The following is a 12,927-nucleotide window of genomic DNA, read 5'->3' on the forward strand; positions in this document are numbered from 1 at the left end:
TACCAGAAGATGGCACTGTTGGGTGATTCCTCAACATTGGCTTGCATTGTGCAGCTTTTTTTTTTTTTTTTTTTGCAGCACATGGCGTCCTACAATCCTCCAGTCATCTTTCATGTATCTTGAGATACGTGTGCCTACTTTTACACTTTCTCGATGCATCTTGACAGGATCCTACTTGAAAATGGGTTTTATAGACATCCGTTTCATCTCTGGGACTCAAGCATGATATATGGGGAATGAAAACTGTTTCTCAGTCATTTAATTTCTCAGAATCCTAACTTCTTTTGCCAGATGATTACGCTTATCGATTCCTCTTACGTCGCCTATGAGTGACAATGAGTGTGTGAAAGAATGTTATACTCTATATTATCGAGTGATATAAAGACGTCTACCGTACGATACAACGGAGCTGGTGTGATTCCGTCAGTAACAGACTGTTGGACTGGCATTGATGGACGCAATTGTTGATGATGACACTATCAGACTTCCGTCAATCATCAGACCATCATTTTTAAAGAGTGTCACGAGTCATTCATCACTAGTCTGACGCAATGCCCACCGCTGCTGAATATCAACTGTATTATTTTATCTCCTAACGCTCTCTTCATCTATGTTTGTGTTGTAGTACCAAGACTGACCTTTGAGAAGAAACATTGGGTGCCTCAGGGATTCCAGACTTCCGGAAATACAAAAAAGAAATCGAAGCAGCTAGGCTGACAGTTAGCTAATTTGGTATCTACATTCCGATTGCAAAAGGACACCTGGTGCTGCTTTATACGTGTCCATACTGCCACAGTGTGAACTTCAGTTTACTTCCTAATTGACTCGTAGTACCTTTTACATTACAATCTCAGAGTCTGTGCCTTGATTCAGAGTTTTTTTTTTTTTTCATTGCTATAAATTAAATCAAACATTAAATTCAATTAAACACGTATAATATTGACATTTTTTGTCCTTGACCATTTCTGAGCAGGTCATGGAAGATAAATGACTCCTAACATACACCATATCGACAATTGGTTAGGATAAGCTTCCGGAGACATCCAACAACTGAGCTTTTCGGTGGCTTTGATTAAAAAATGAGGAGATGACCTGATCATTGGGAAGTGTGCGCCCAATACACAATTTAAATAAATGAAATAATAAATAAATAAATAACCTGAGATGTCCCAAAAGCTAAAGTCTGTGAAACTGCTGTCAAGTATTGCTTGCACCAGCCAGATGCTTTTTAAAAGAATCCTCCCTTCTAACATACTGTAGCTTTGGTCGCTATTAGCTTAGTTAAGTGTTATTTACCCTGTTGGACTGCCTCCTCTTCTACACACACACTTACACAAACACACACATGCACGTGCTGGAAGGGCTCAGTGTGCTGTGGGAAGATTGAGAACACACCCCTGTTGAGCTGACTCCCTTGGTGTGAGATAAGTGTTGGGGTGATTTCTGTTAACAGGGAGATACATTTTAAAATAAAACAATCGTAAGGATTTCTGGGTTGTAAAGCGTTAAGTTATCCAGTGCTTTTTGTACCATCGGGCAATTTACAGTAGAGCGACTCAGACCCTCACCTGTTTGATATTGGCTAATGTAGCAATCATTATCCAACGTTGGTCAAAGGTTACTGCTGTCCTGCACTGCAACTCACATTTCATGTTGTTTAACAGCTCACAAAACAAGCACTTTTTTTTCCAGTCATGATATTTCCTGCTGTACCGCGCGGCACATAACTTGCTGGGTGTACTTAGCTCTGTCAGAGCTGTGCCAACTCCTCCGGCTTTACAAATATGATAAGACCAGCCCTGTAGGAGCTCTCGCAGGACAGCGGTAATGGTTAACCAGATAATTTCATATTTGGGCGGGAGTTGAAGACAAGCTTGTCTTTCGCCTTTTTGTTTTTTTTTCTTTTTCGAACGCCTGCCTTTCAACAAGCTGCCGTTCATTCATAACGACGTTTTACCATGGAGGAGACTTTGCAGCAAGAGATTGAATATAAAAGCCAGAATGAAGAAGAGGAAGGTATGGATTCAGACTTGCTTTTTATTTGAGAATCATTGAGAGCATGTACTCCAAAAAGATCTTCACCAACAGAGAAGAAATCCAAGACAACTTTTTCTTGGTTGTTGAAGACAGTTCACCTTTAATCCAGAAGAAGATTAAACCACAAAGATGAAAGCAACTAACAAAAACTGTGATAGCCTTCAATTATTTTGGGATTTCTTCAAAGTTGGTGAAGATGTTTTACTTTTACTCCAAAAGACCTCTTCACTACTTTTGGATAACAGTTGAAACGTCTTCAACAACCAAGAACAAGTTGCCCTCTTAGGTTTCTTACATGGTTGCTGAAGAAATTTCACTTTTATTAAAAACAACAAAAAAAAAAAGAATGAAAGAAGCCAACTGGACTTCTTCTTGCTTGTTGAAGACCAACTGGAATTCTTCACGGTTGTTCAAGAGTTTTCACCTTTAATGAAAACACCTTTTGGATTTAAGTTGAACCATCTTTCAAAAACAAGAAGAAATTCAAGAACAATCAAAGGCAACTGGATTGCACCGCTTGCTGATGAATATTTACCTTTAAAAACCAGACTTCTTAAATGTAAAACATCTTCCGCAAACAATGAAAATGTTCCTGCTCTTACTACGATCTGGATGACGACGTTTTTATTATTGAGTTTCTCTACAGCCACATATATATACAATTTTCTCAGGTCAACACTTAAGGCATTTAATGTACATTGATTTTGTTTACCAGTTTGTCTTCTGTTTTGAAAGGTGGGATCCGTCACCGACTGAGGGATAGAGAACTTCTCAAGAGGAGACGAGCCGAAGCGGAGGAGAAGGAGACTTACCAGTGGGTTCTGGGGTAAATTTGTAGAGAAGCAAGCATTATATAGTCCAGTAATTGACATTTACATTGGATGGTTGGGTCTTTTAATTGTTTGACAAATGAAATCTGTAAAGACAGAGTTTGCAAAGGGTGTGGTTTCTAAACGACATGCACCATGAAAACATTATCACCACTTAAGATTATCACTGCTCTGCTTACACTGAATATAGGGCAAGAGCGACTGCCAAAAGGTTGCTCCTGTCTGGTGGCCTCTATTGATGCTGCACATCCAGGTCATGGACTTTGTGCTATTAGCTTTTCCAAAAGCATCAAAAGAGCGATATCAACATCCGCAATTGTTCAAACTAATCTCAATTGTGGGGGTCTTTCAGATTGGAGAGCCTGAGCAAAAGACAGAAGGCTGAACAGAGGAGAGGCACAAAGCGGAGGGGGAGGCCCAGGAAGACGGATGACACACCAGAAAGCTCTTTTACCCAGGAAAGCAAGGTTGTGGATCCTGAAGGTCCTGCTGTAGTGATTCTTCCACAATCAGTGGAGGTGATACCAGCATTAGGATTAGATTCTCTACCCACTTTGGCCAGCGGGACTCTGGAACCAGTCTCGACATGGTTGCCAAACCCTGTCCTTACTTCAGGTCCCAATGTAGCACTTGTTTCACCTCCAGGTCTGGTTCCGCCACCCACCACAGTTCCCCCGGCCCCAAGCCAAGATCTGTCCATTGCTTCCGATGTTTTTCAGCCTCCCTCTTCAGTTCTTCCAGCTCTGGCCCAAGATCTGGCCACTGTTTCAGATGAAACTTCAGCTCCAGATCTTGCTCTGCCTATCAACGCAGTTCTTCCAGATCTGTCTACCGCTCCAGATCAGGATTTAGCGCTAGATTCGGATCCTATTCCGCCTCCCGCTCCTGTTCAAGATCTATCTACAGCTCCAGCTCCAGCTTCAGCTCAGTCTTCTTCTCCAGATTCAGATCTTGTTCCGCCTCCCACCACAGTTCCTCCAGTTTCAGCGCAAGACCTGTCCTCAGCACCTGTCCAATATTCAGCTCCTGATCTTGCGCCATCTTCAGCTCCGGATGTTGTTCTCGTTTCCGCTCTATCTGAAGCACCTGTTTCTGAAGTCGTCGGACCTCCTGTCAGTGCCCCTCAACGGGTGGAGACCCTGTCCACAGAGTCACAAGACAGTGAGAACGTCGACTTGGTTCTCATTGAAGACTTGGGTCCAGATAAGCTGAAATATGATATGCCTTCAACTCAGGACAAAACAGCCGATGAAGGTGATTGAATTGGTGTAAGGGTAAATAAGATAGTTTATCTAATTGTGTTGCAATATATTGTCTGTTTTATTTTCCAGATGTGAGTGAGACCCCGTCAAACACAGAGCCAGAATAAAACAAGATATTCATGAGTCCATCATGGTCGTGAGACTACCTCCCAGGAAATTGATTCTGATTCTCTTTCACTGCTCTTCAGACTCTGATTTAGTACAGGGGGCGCAGTCCGCCGATGGGTTATTTTATTGTTCTCTTATTTGCTTCAGTATTATTTTAGTCCAAAAAGTGGTGATGCATATTGTGCCAGAACAAACAACAAATGAATTGTTCCCCCTAATAAAACCAATCACTTTCTCGTCCTTGAACGTGTCTCAACAGCAATATCATTGTAAATGGGGAATTATTGTGTTGGCTCTGTAAAAGCCGTTTCACCCAATAAAGAAATATTTTTGCTCACGTCTGTGGTTATTGCTATTAATTGTTATTTGGGCAAAAATATATGTGTTGAGATTGATCTTCAACTCAACAGTTATCAGACTAGAGCCCTTATCTACCAGGCTATTTTTTTACAGGCTTAATAGCCGTAGTAGTGCAAAAAATGGTTGATCACTCTCTATTAGCACTTACCAATGTCAAATTGTAGACTCGCCTTTGGCAAATGGTGCAGCGATATACTGTTTGTGTCCTTTTCCTTACTTTATTTTCATTCTCGCTTTATTTTTAGCTACATTGTGCTTAGCCAGGAAGCAGGTCACTCTCAGGATTATCTTGACAGAAAGATGTATTTTTTTAATCTAAATTATATATATATATATATATATATATATAAATATATATATATATATATATATATATATATATTTTTTTTTTTTTTTAAATATCATAGCATGCATATGAAAATATATCCTGGCGACTGAATGATCTGAAAATTATAGTGCATCATGCATAAGATTACTGTATTTTTATTACCCTGAAGTAAAAGATAACGCTGTAAAATAAGACAATAGGACGGAAAACGCATGGCTGCATTTTGCTGGTTAAAAAATGCAACGGGGTGACATGTGAGTTTGATATTCTTGAAAATATTCTTTTTTACAGCAAAAATTTAAGGAAATGTTTAAAGGACATGAACAAGTTAATAAAAACCGTGGAAGAAGTTAAAAAAAGTCACATACAAAGTATGCAACTACCGTATTTTATAAACAACACTTGACGCCTATGAGCTGCCGTTCCTGTCTGATCGATAGGTGGCAGCAGCGTTCCGTGATTCATTTTACCTTGCCATTGTAAACCCAAGAGGAAGTGTGTTTGCGTTGTGACGTACCCGAGCTTAGCGTCAGAGTCTCTATAGCGAGGGTTTTGTGCGTTATATGTAAAAAATGAGTCCTATTTGTGACTGTTGCGGTGAACACGTTGATAAATTGAAACAGCAGGTGTCCGTGATGCGAAAAGAAATCAAGAATCTTCGGTAGGCTGCTTTGAAACGTTTTTAGTAGTCATAAAAAGCCTTTTTTGTACTATTTCAAATAGTCCCACTTGTCATCCAGCCATTGATTTTTTTTTCTATATTATTCTGTGTTTGTTGCAACACTATAGATTTGATCATAAATGTCTTATGATTGCTTGTTTCCCTTCAAAACAAAGTAAGCACAGTCCTGTATACTAACCACGCCTGTACAAGGTAATGGTATACTATACTAGGGGTCTGTGACAAATAAGCCTTTATAAATATAATCCAGTAATGTTCACTGTTGATATACTATATAAAACTATTTTAGACTACACTATAATGGTGTAAAACTACTGCAATTGCAAAAAAAATGCATATGTAAAATTGCTTATTTTCCTAAAATAAAAAATGTGTAAAGAAAAAAATTTAAATGCTTGGTGGGCAGAAATAAAAAAAAAAAACAGCATGCTTTATGTGGCTCCCAGGCCATACTTTGCATGCCACTATGTGATTTTAGATGGCTGGATTCATACACTCTTCATCAAGTGAGAGATATTAGATGAGCATTTAAGCAAGATTCTTTGTACTCATATTTCTCTTGCGTGGTAACTATAGGTCTGAGGTTTACAACAGTCCAACATATGACATTTTGAAGTTTTGAAAACTGTGGCATAAGAATACATTGTAACGTAACACAAGAATATATGCTAATTTACTAGTGATAAATCAAACATCAAAATAACTATTTTGAGGATCAAATAATTGTATAGAGCTATTGTTTAACTTAAAGTTGTTCAAGTCATCTAATTTCAGCCTCTCAACATAAATTATTTTCTGGTTTTTGTGGTGCTTTGGAAAAGTAGGTTAATCAAAGAAAGACCTTTGCAAATGCTTTTACCGGTGATGCTGGGGGAAAAAAATGACCAAACCAGTATATTAATCAGTTTAAAAAAGGTTGGATGGTCCAACATCAAATCAACTTGTGTGATATTGCTCAATTGTTGTTTAGTTGTTTTTTCTTTTGTTAATCACATAAAATACCAAATAAACAACTATAATCGGTTAATAAACAATCAGGTAAAATAGTTTTGCAATACAATTAGGTGCAATATAAAATTGATTCAATTATTCAATGTAATGGAATCTTCGATAGAATAATTGATTCTAAAAATATTAAGTAGTCATGGTCAATTAGTCTTTTCCATTTAAATGTTTTATATTTTTGGCTTAGAATGTTTTATTAAAAGAATTTATTGCAATTATGACTTTACTATTGCGTTAGCACAGTGAGAGACGAAGGCACATTTTGACTATAAATTGGAGTTTCGTTGCCACCGTCGAAACAAAACTTTCTCATATTACCAAGGCCCTCCTGTTTTCATAATTTGCCTTTTACCAACAGGCAGATGCTGGACAGTGCAAACAGAGCTCATCGCAAACATATGCTTTCTATTGAGTCTGCTGTGTCCAAAGTTGGTGCCTGGGAGCCCAAGAAAAGCCAACCTCCACCTCTACCGACTTCACCCCAGACCGCTTTAGAGCATGGTAACAATAGAAGCAAGTCAACACTCACCGTGTTCAAGTATTTTTTAAATGCAAATGTGCAATTGTCTGTGCCATTGCAGGAAAAATCCAAACATTGCCGATTGGTTACATTCATTCCTGTTTCTCCGAGAAGAACGGGACTCCCAGGCAACCCACTGTCTGTAGATCCTCGAGGGCGCAACTGCAACTCCAGCGCAGTGTCTTCAATAACCCCGAACATGCCCTGCTAGGGCTAGAACAGTTTTCTCATATCTGGTAGGTCATGTTTTTTCTGACGCTCCAACATGGTTTACTTAGACTCACACTTCTGCAACATTGGAACCTCTCAGTATTGTTCATATTGAAAATGACAGAATATTCCCATTTGGAAATTATTTAGATTAAATGAAAGTAATAATAAGGGTAAGCCTTTTTTAAATTTCAGTATAAAGGCATTGGTTTTGGAATTAAGAGTACACAAAACCAAATTTCACATAATTTTAAGGTAGTAGAATATTTAATGTAGTGGTTTGGAAAAAAAATCGATATTCCGGTAAATTGTTGCGCTCTTTTGTCTCAATAATGAATCGATAGCCTTGAAGGCAAGTATCAATATTTTATTACAACACACACAAGGGATTTATCTCGCCACTGTCACTGTCATTATTTAATATTTCCTGTCCTGTTTGTGGGGGTGCTAATCCCATAAACGGTTGTAAAGTGGATGGGAGCAGAGATTGGCGAGGAGTTGACAATAGAAGAAGCATAAATAAATGAATGCCGTAAAATGCTAACACAGAAAAATCAAATCAAAGACCCACTGGCGAGTTTCCGCTCTAAAGTTTGGAGACACTTCTGCTTTTATGAGACAGATGACGGGAGAACACTGGACAAAGAATATAAATCTCCAAGTATTACTTTACAAAGGTCAAATATAACAGCAACACTAAGAATCTGTAAAGCCACCTCGTTCGCTATCGTGATGAACTATTCGCAGGTGATAAAAAAAGGCAAACCAAGTCAGTCGACAATCACGATTGCTTTTAAAGCAAAGTTCCCTTTTGGGCACAGGTATCACCAAGTCATTGCTGAATTTATATTCAAGGACCTTCAACCTTACAGCGTGGTCAAAAATGTTGGCTTACACGGAATACTAACAACACTGCAACTGAGATATGACGTACCTTGACGGCACTTCACAGAGAAAATTATCACGCCGTTGTTGGGAAGAAGCACCGAGGAGAGGGGCCCATCAGTGATGTGGACAAACCACCAAAAAAAATACCATCTGCACTTGCTAACCTCCTTAGACAAACGTTTCAGCATGCCAGATTTTCCCGATCCCATCGTCACCTAGGTCTGAGGCTGAAAAAGGGGTTCAGCAATATCACTTTCAGATGAACTGTTGTTGGTGGAAATGTGAGGCATGCAAGTACCCAGGCTCATAGATCCCCGTGAGTCCCAGACACTCGTGTGCCATCTGAAAAAATCTTTTGTACTGCTGGTGACAATCTCTGCGCAGAGCTGTGCTCTTATGTCTGAGCATGCCGATCAATTAGTGTTCCTCAAGAAGAATATGCCTTTATGTGGCCACTGTCCCGGTTAACTTAAAGCACTTTAATGGAAATTGCTACTGACGTTTCAGTTTCAGAAAGCAGTGCACTGTCCTGGTTTACTACATAAAACATGTTATGAATGTTTGCGCACTTGAATGTGTCCACTTTTGCACGGTGGTGTTATTAATGTATATGCACTTTAATCTATCCAGCTGTAGCTAAAGTGTTTTTACGTTCACAAGACTTGGAGGCAGGGAGGTACTATGCAAATGTACGTTTCTTTGTACGTTGTGCAAGTTTTGCAATTGAATAAATACAGACGTTTGCCTTTTTCATGGGTATTCTTTTCCGTTTTCAGTCATTTATTTTGTGATGTACCGTTGAAGAAATCTCTAGCAATATATTGAATATTGTAGACATTGTCATTTGTGATATTTTCGCTATCGTGGGCCACATATCGTCACAGCATTACCCGTATCGTCCAACCGCTAACTTAATGGTTCGGTAATAGGTATAATGGTACCAAATTTGCTCGGAACTTTAGGTGTAATTTTGGCGACCGATTCAGTGACTGTTTTTAGTTCTTTCAGTCACTAAAACTCAGAGAACCTGGGAACAAAAGTTTTCGCCATACGTTAGCGAGCAGCCGTAACATAGTTGCTGCATTTTCCACTGCTGTGATGCCATCACATGAAAAAGCACTCGTAGAGTTAGTGCTTTGAATGTTCACTGACCTGAAGATTTTCTTCTTTTCAATCCAGGGTTATCTTTCTCTTCCACAAAAACGGCCATTTGAGTCACAAAGCCAAAGTGAAGCCCCCAAGACTGAATGGTGAGCGGGTCGGCCTGTACTCGACTCGCAGTCCGCACCGGCCCAATGCTTTGGGCTTGACTCTTGCAACGCTGGACAAAATTGTAGGTGTGTATCAACCTCAAAGGCGTCATATTGTTATTTGTTCTTCATAATTTCTTGCATGTTTTCCAAAAATACTCCTCGAATAAACAAATAGTCATTTAAAAAAAAATGGTCTCCCTTGTATAGTTGGGCTGTCACAAACGTCCATTTTTGTTCGTCGACTAGTCACCAATAGTAGTCGCTGTTAGTCGGCCAATCTGATACTAAGCAAATGGCAGTATATCATACGAGCAAGCAGGTGCTCATATACAACCATAATGGAACCAAAAATTGTTCATTATACTTAGTCACACTACGAAACGATTTTATCTATAAATACCAAAAGAAATGTTTGTTAACATATTTCTCTCTTTTCAGGCATTAAGCATTTTTTATGTATATATTCTAATCAGATGAGTACAATTTTCAAAAAGGCACTGCGAAAGAAAACATAAACAAAAATAAACGCTTGTATTATTATTTTTTTACTTTTGTAGCCCTTATCCTTTATTTATTCTTTATGAACTTGTTTTGGTTCGATTCAATAGCCTGTGTGAAGGGGCTTTAAAAGTATCAAATTGATGGAGGAATCAAAATGAGGCTTTTCGCCTCATCTGTTTTGTCGAACAAATGCAATATTTGTCATCTTTTGTTGTTAAAAAAAAAAAAAGAATTGGACTGTATATATTGCATGAAAAAAATCAGATACATGTCCCATATGCGCAAAAACAATCTGAATTTACCTGCATTGTGAGCAAAACATATAAATATATTGCAGTAAAACATGAGGATAAAGACCCCAAGTGGACAAAAATATTATTTGCACAATTACTGAAAGAATTGATAGGCTAATTCCTAGAATACTAAAACTATTCAGTGTAAGACATGTTTTAAATGAACATTTACAATCCTGGATCAAGTCACTTTCTTCTTTTTGTGGGTGTGGTCCTATCCCATGGAAAAAAAAAGTTTTGACAAATACATATTTAACTGAAAAATTAGTGTAGTTCTTGGAGCAGGCTGCCAACTCAAACAAAAGTGTCACCTTTAACCTTCTACTACATGGACCCGTCTCGCTGACAATTCAAAGATGGAGAAACGTGCTATGAGTGATGGCATTTAAACTGGCTCTATTGTTTCACGACAACGCGCAGAATTTCAGATTGGTTCGCTCACAATCACACTTCCAGAAATACAGATCACTAAATATTTACTTGACGGTTCGTTTTCATTCTTGATTGGTGGGCAGCACATTTCTCTTGACAAGTGGACAAATGCAGATTGGTGCATTGATATCTCTCTGCTGCATTTCTAGGCGACACAATACATCTGTCAGACATTGACATGATTGCAGGCACCCCTGTGCTGGATATTAAACCCTACATCCCTGCCTATGACTCCCCCTGCAGTCGGAAGACCATAGACTTGGACCCTTGTCAGTCCAGCACAGATCACTCCCCTTTGGCGCCTGCTGAACCGATGCAAGCACAGTTGAAAGAAAAAGGAGAAGTTCAATTTGATGATAGTCCAAACCCTGTGGACGCTCTCAACTTGCTGAAGGAGGTGAAGGCCTACCTGAGCAAACGGGACCTCAGTCAGCTAAGTGACGACTACAAGCGCATCTCCGTAGACCATGAGGGGCCTGAAGAACAGGACCGGCGCCCGTGTTACACCGAGGAGGCCTACAGCACCATCGCTGGCTGGATCAGAGAGCCGCCAGTCGCCAACCTGGAGGTGCGCTTCACCCCTCACGCGCAGAGGGAGTTGGCCGGGTTCCTTCCCACCAGCCGGTCAGGTAATCTTTTGAGTTCTATTCACCAGATCAGCCACATTTTCATCAAGTGGTCTCCAAAGTCATAAATCTGGGTGGGTCGGTTTGGTGAATAAGTTGGTCAAGCAGTGGAGTGGTTGTATGGTCCGTCAGTCAGATTATTGGTTAATTGGTCCTTCAGTCAGTTAGCGCTTTTACTGCGTGATGGTGCTCAGCCGAGCGAAAAAACAAGATCAGGCGCAGTTGATTGATCAGTTTTTTACTTTGTTGGTTGGTTCGGCCAGTTAGAACATTGCTATTTAGATTGGATAAGTCAGTCTGTTTATTAGCTAGTTGGTCCGATGGTTGTTTATTTATTTTATAAAGTTGGTCTGTGAATTAGTTGGTTTGTTGGTCTGTCAGTGAGTTGATGGTTAGATTGTTGATAGTAGGGCTGCCACAAACAATTATTTTGCGAGTCGACTAATCACCAACAGTCGTCGCAATTAGTCAATGAATCGGATCATATGTAAATCGCCCCATAATTGCACCAGAAAGCAGCTGCTCGTATATGACCATGTCGCGTACAGCTTCAATTTTTCAAGGGATGTATGAATGACCAATGAAGACAATTAAATAATAGTACATTCAACTTATTTTTGCAGCTTGTACCAGCATTCCCGACATGTTTTTGATGGGAGCGCCTGAAATTGAAGGTGGTACTGTGGCCTTAATTTTTTTAAATGTCAATATTTAGTGCATTTTAAAATGGAACCAAAAACTAAACACTAGGCTGAGTTGTACTAATTCGATGAAACTATCTGTAAATGATTACAAAAAGAAATACTTGCAAACATATTTCACTCTTTTTGGGCACCAATCTTTTTTTATGTAGAAGTGAGTAAAATCACATGAGTAAGTAATTTAGTATTATTTTTCTTTTGATTATTGGTTTTTCGGTTCGTCGAAATAGTTATTCTATTGGTCTGTAATTTAGCTGGTTGGTTGTTAGTCATTTACGGCCAGCCAGTTCGTGGGTTAATTTTGACAAATTCAGCAGCATAGTTAACTGAACAAAACGGGAGCACAAGATGGAAACTAATTTAAAAAAATCAGTCTAAATAAGATAATTAAACAGAAGAAAGGTTGTAATACAAACTTTTTGTGCGTTCCAGTTCCCTCTGATAGCGATCGTCCAAGGTTCAGGTTTCTGCGTAGCTCAGAAGAGGCTGCCATCGCCATCCGGGGAGTGCTGTCTGCAGATCCGAGGTCGGTCTACAGGAGAACTCGATGCAAAGACAAACTTTTCTTCTTCACCCTGGACACTGCCGACATAACCTGCTGGTTTGGACCAGGCTTCGCAGAGGTGCTGCGGGTTCAACCTGTTCAGTGCCCCGTTGACTCCATGTAGAATGATTTCCTTTTTGGCTGCCATTTTGTTTTGGTATTGCATTATCAAGACAAATGTCAAAACAAATTATGTAAAAAACAAAACAAACAACCCCCCCCAAAAAAGCACACAAGATCTGCATTTGTACTTTTTCTCTCTCTCTTCTTAATGTGGTAGAAGTACAGGTCCTTTACTCTATCCATTAATAAAAAAAAGAGAAAATATTCTATGATGATTGACTATT

General features: G+C 39.3%; 2 protein-coding genes across 4 annotated transcripts; both read left to right on the forward strand.

Annotated features, from left to right (window-relative positions):
- Nucleotides 1-863: 863 nt before the first annotated feature.
- On the forward strand, nt 864-4,574 carry hemgn (hemogen). 3 transcript variants are annotated; one of them, XM_088303853.1, is made up of 4 exons: nt 866-2,016; nt 2,773-2,863; nt 3,220-4,121; nt 4,199-4,574. In XM_088303853.1, the coding sequence occupies exons 1-4, from the start codon at nt 1,959-1,961 to the stop codon at nt 4,234-4,236; spliced, it is 1,089 nt and encodes a 362-aa protein (XP_088159979.1). In that variant the 5' UTR covers nt 866-1,958; the 3' UTR covers nt 4,237-4,574. The 3 variants fall into 3 exon arrangements, with proteins under 3 accessions (XP_088159981.1, XP_088159979.1, XP_088159980.1); XM_088303854.1 differs by having other exon boundaries at nt 2,773-2,851; XM_088303855.1 differs by lacking the exon at nt 4,199-4,574 and having other exon boundaries at nt 864-2,016; nt 3,220-4,129.
- A 799-nt stretch (nt 4,575-5,373) lies between these two features.
- Nucleotides 5,374-12,907, forward strand: trmo (tRNA methyltransferase O). Its single transcript, XM_088301816.1, has 6 exons — nt 5,374-5,586; nt 6,971-7,113; nt 7,194-7,368; nt 9,410-9,567; nt 10,859-11,338; nt 12,469-12,907. Exons 1-6 carry the CDS (start codon nt 5,498-5,500, stop codon nt 12,702-12,704), a joined length of 1,281 nt encoding a protein of 426 aa, XP_088157942.1. The 5' UTR covers nt 5,374-5,497; the 3' UTR covers nt 12,705-12,907.
- The last annotated feature ends 20 nt before the right edge of the window (nt 12,908-12,927 follow it).

The sequence above is a fragment of the Idiotropiscis lumnitzeri genome, chromosome 8, assembly GCF_059441095.1.
Source record: "Idiotropiscis lumnitzeri isolate Australia: NSW breed Sydney's pygmy pipehorse chromosome 8, RoL_Ilum_1.0, whole genome shotgun sequence".
Classification (NCBI taxonomy): Eukaryota; Metazoa; Chordata; class Actinopteri; order Syngnathiformes; family Syngnathidae; genus Idiotropiscis; species Idiotropiscis lumnitzeri.

Bases quoted from the DNA above. Each gene is read 5' to 3' on its own strand.
- trmo (XM_088301816.1), top strand. From the start codon at position 5,498: ATGAGTCCTATTTGTGACTGTTGCGGTGAACACGTTGATAAATTGAAA. The intron at 7,114-7,193 runs GTAACAATAGAA...GTGCCATTGCAG, and splicing joins CCAGACCGCTTTAGAGCATG to GAAAAATCCAAACATTGCCG. The intron at 7,369-9,409 runs GTAGGTCATGTT...TTTTCAATCCAG, and splicing joins GAACAGTTTTCTCATATCTG to GGTTATCTTTCTCTTCCACA.
- hemgn (XM_088303853.1), top strand. From the start codon at position 1,959: ATGGAGGAGACTTTGCAGCAAGAGATTGAATATAAAAGCCAGAATGAA. The intron at 2,017-2,772 runs GTATGGATTCAG...CTGTTTTGAAAG, and splicing joins CCAGAATGAAGAAGAGGAAG to GTGGGATCCGTCACCGACTG. The intron at 4,122-4,198 runs GTGATTGAATTG...TTTATTTTCCAG, and splicing joins GGACAAAACAGCCGATGAAG to ATGTGAGTGAGACCCCGTCA.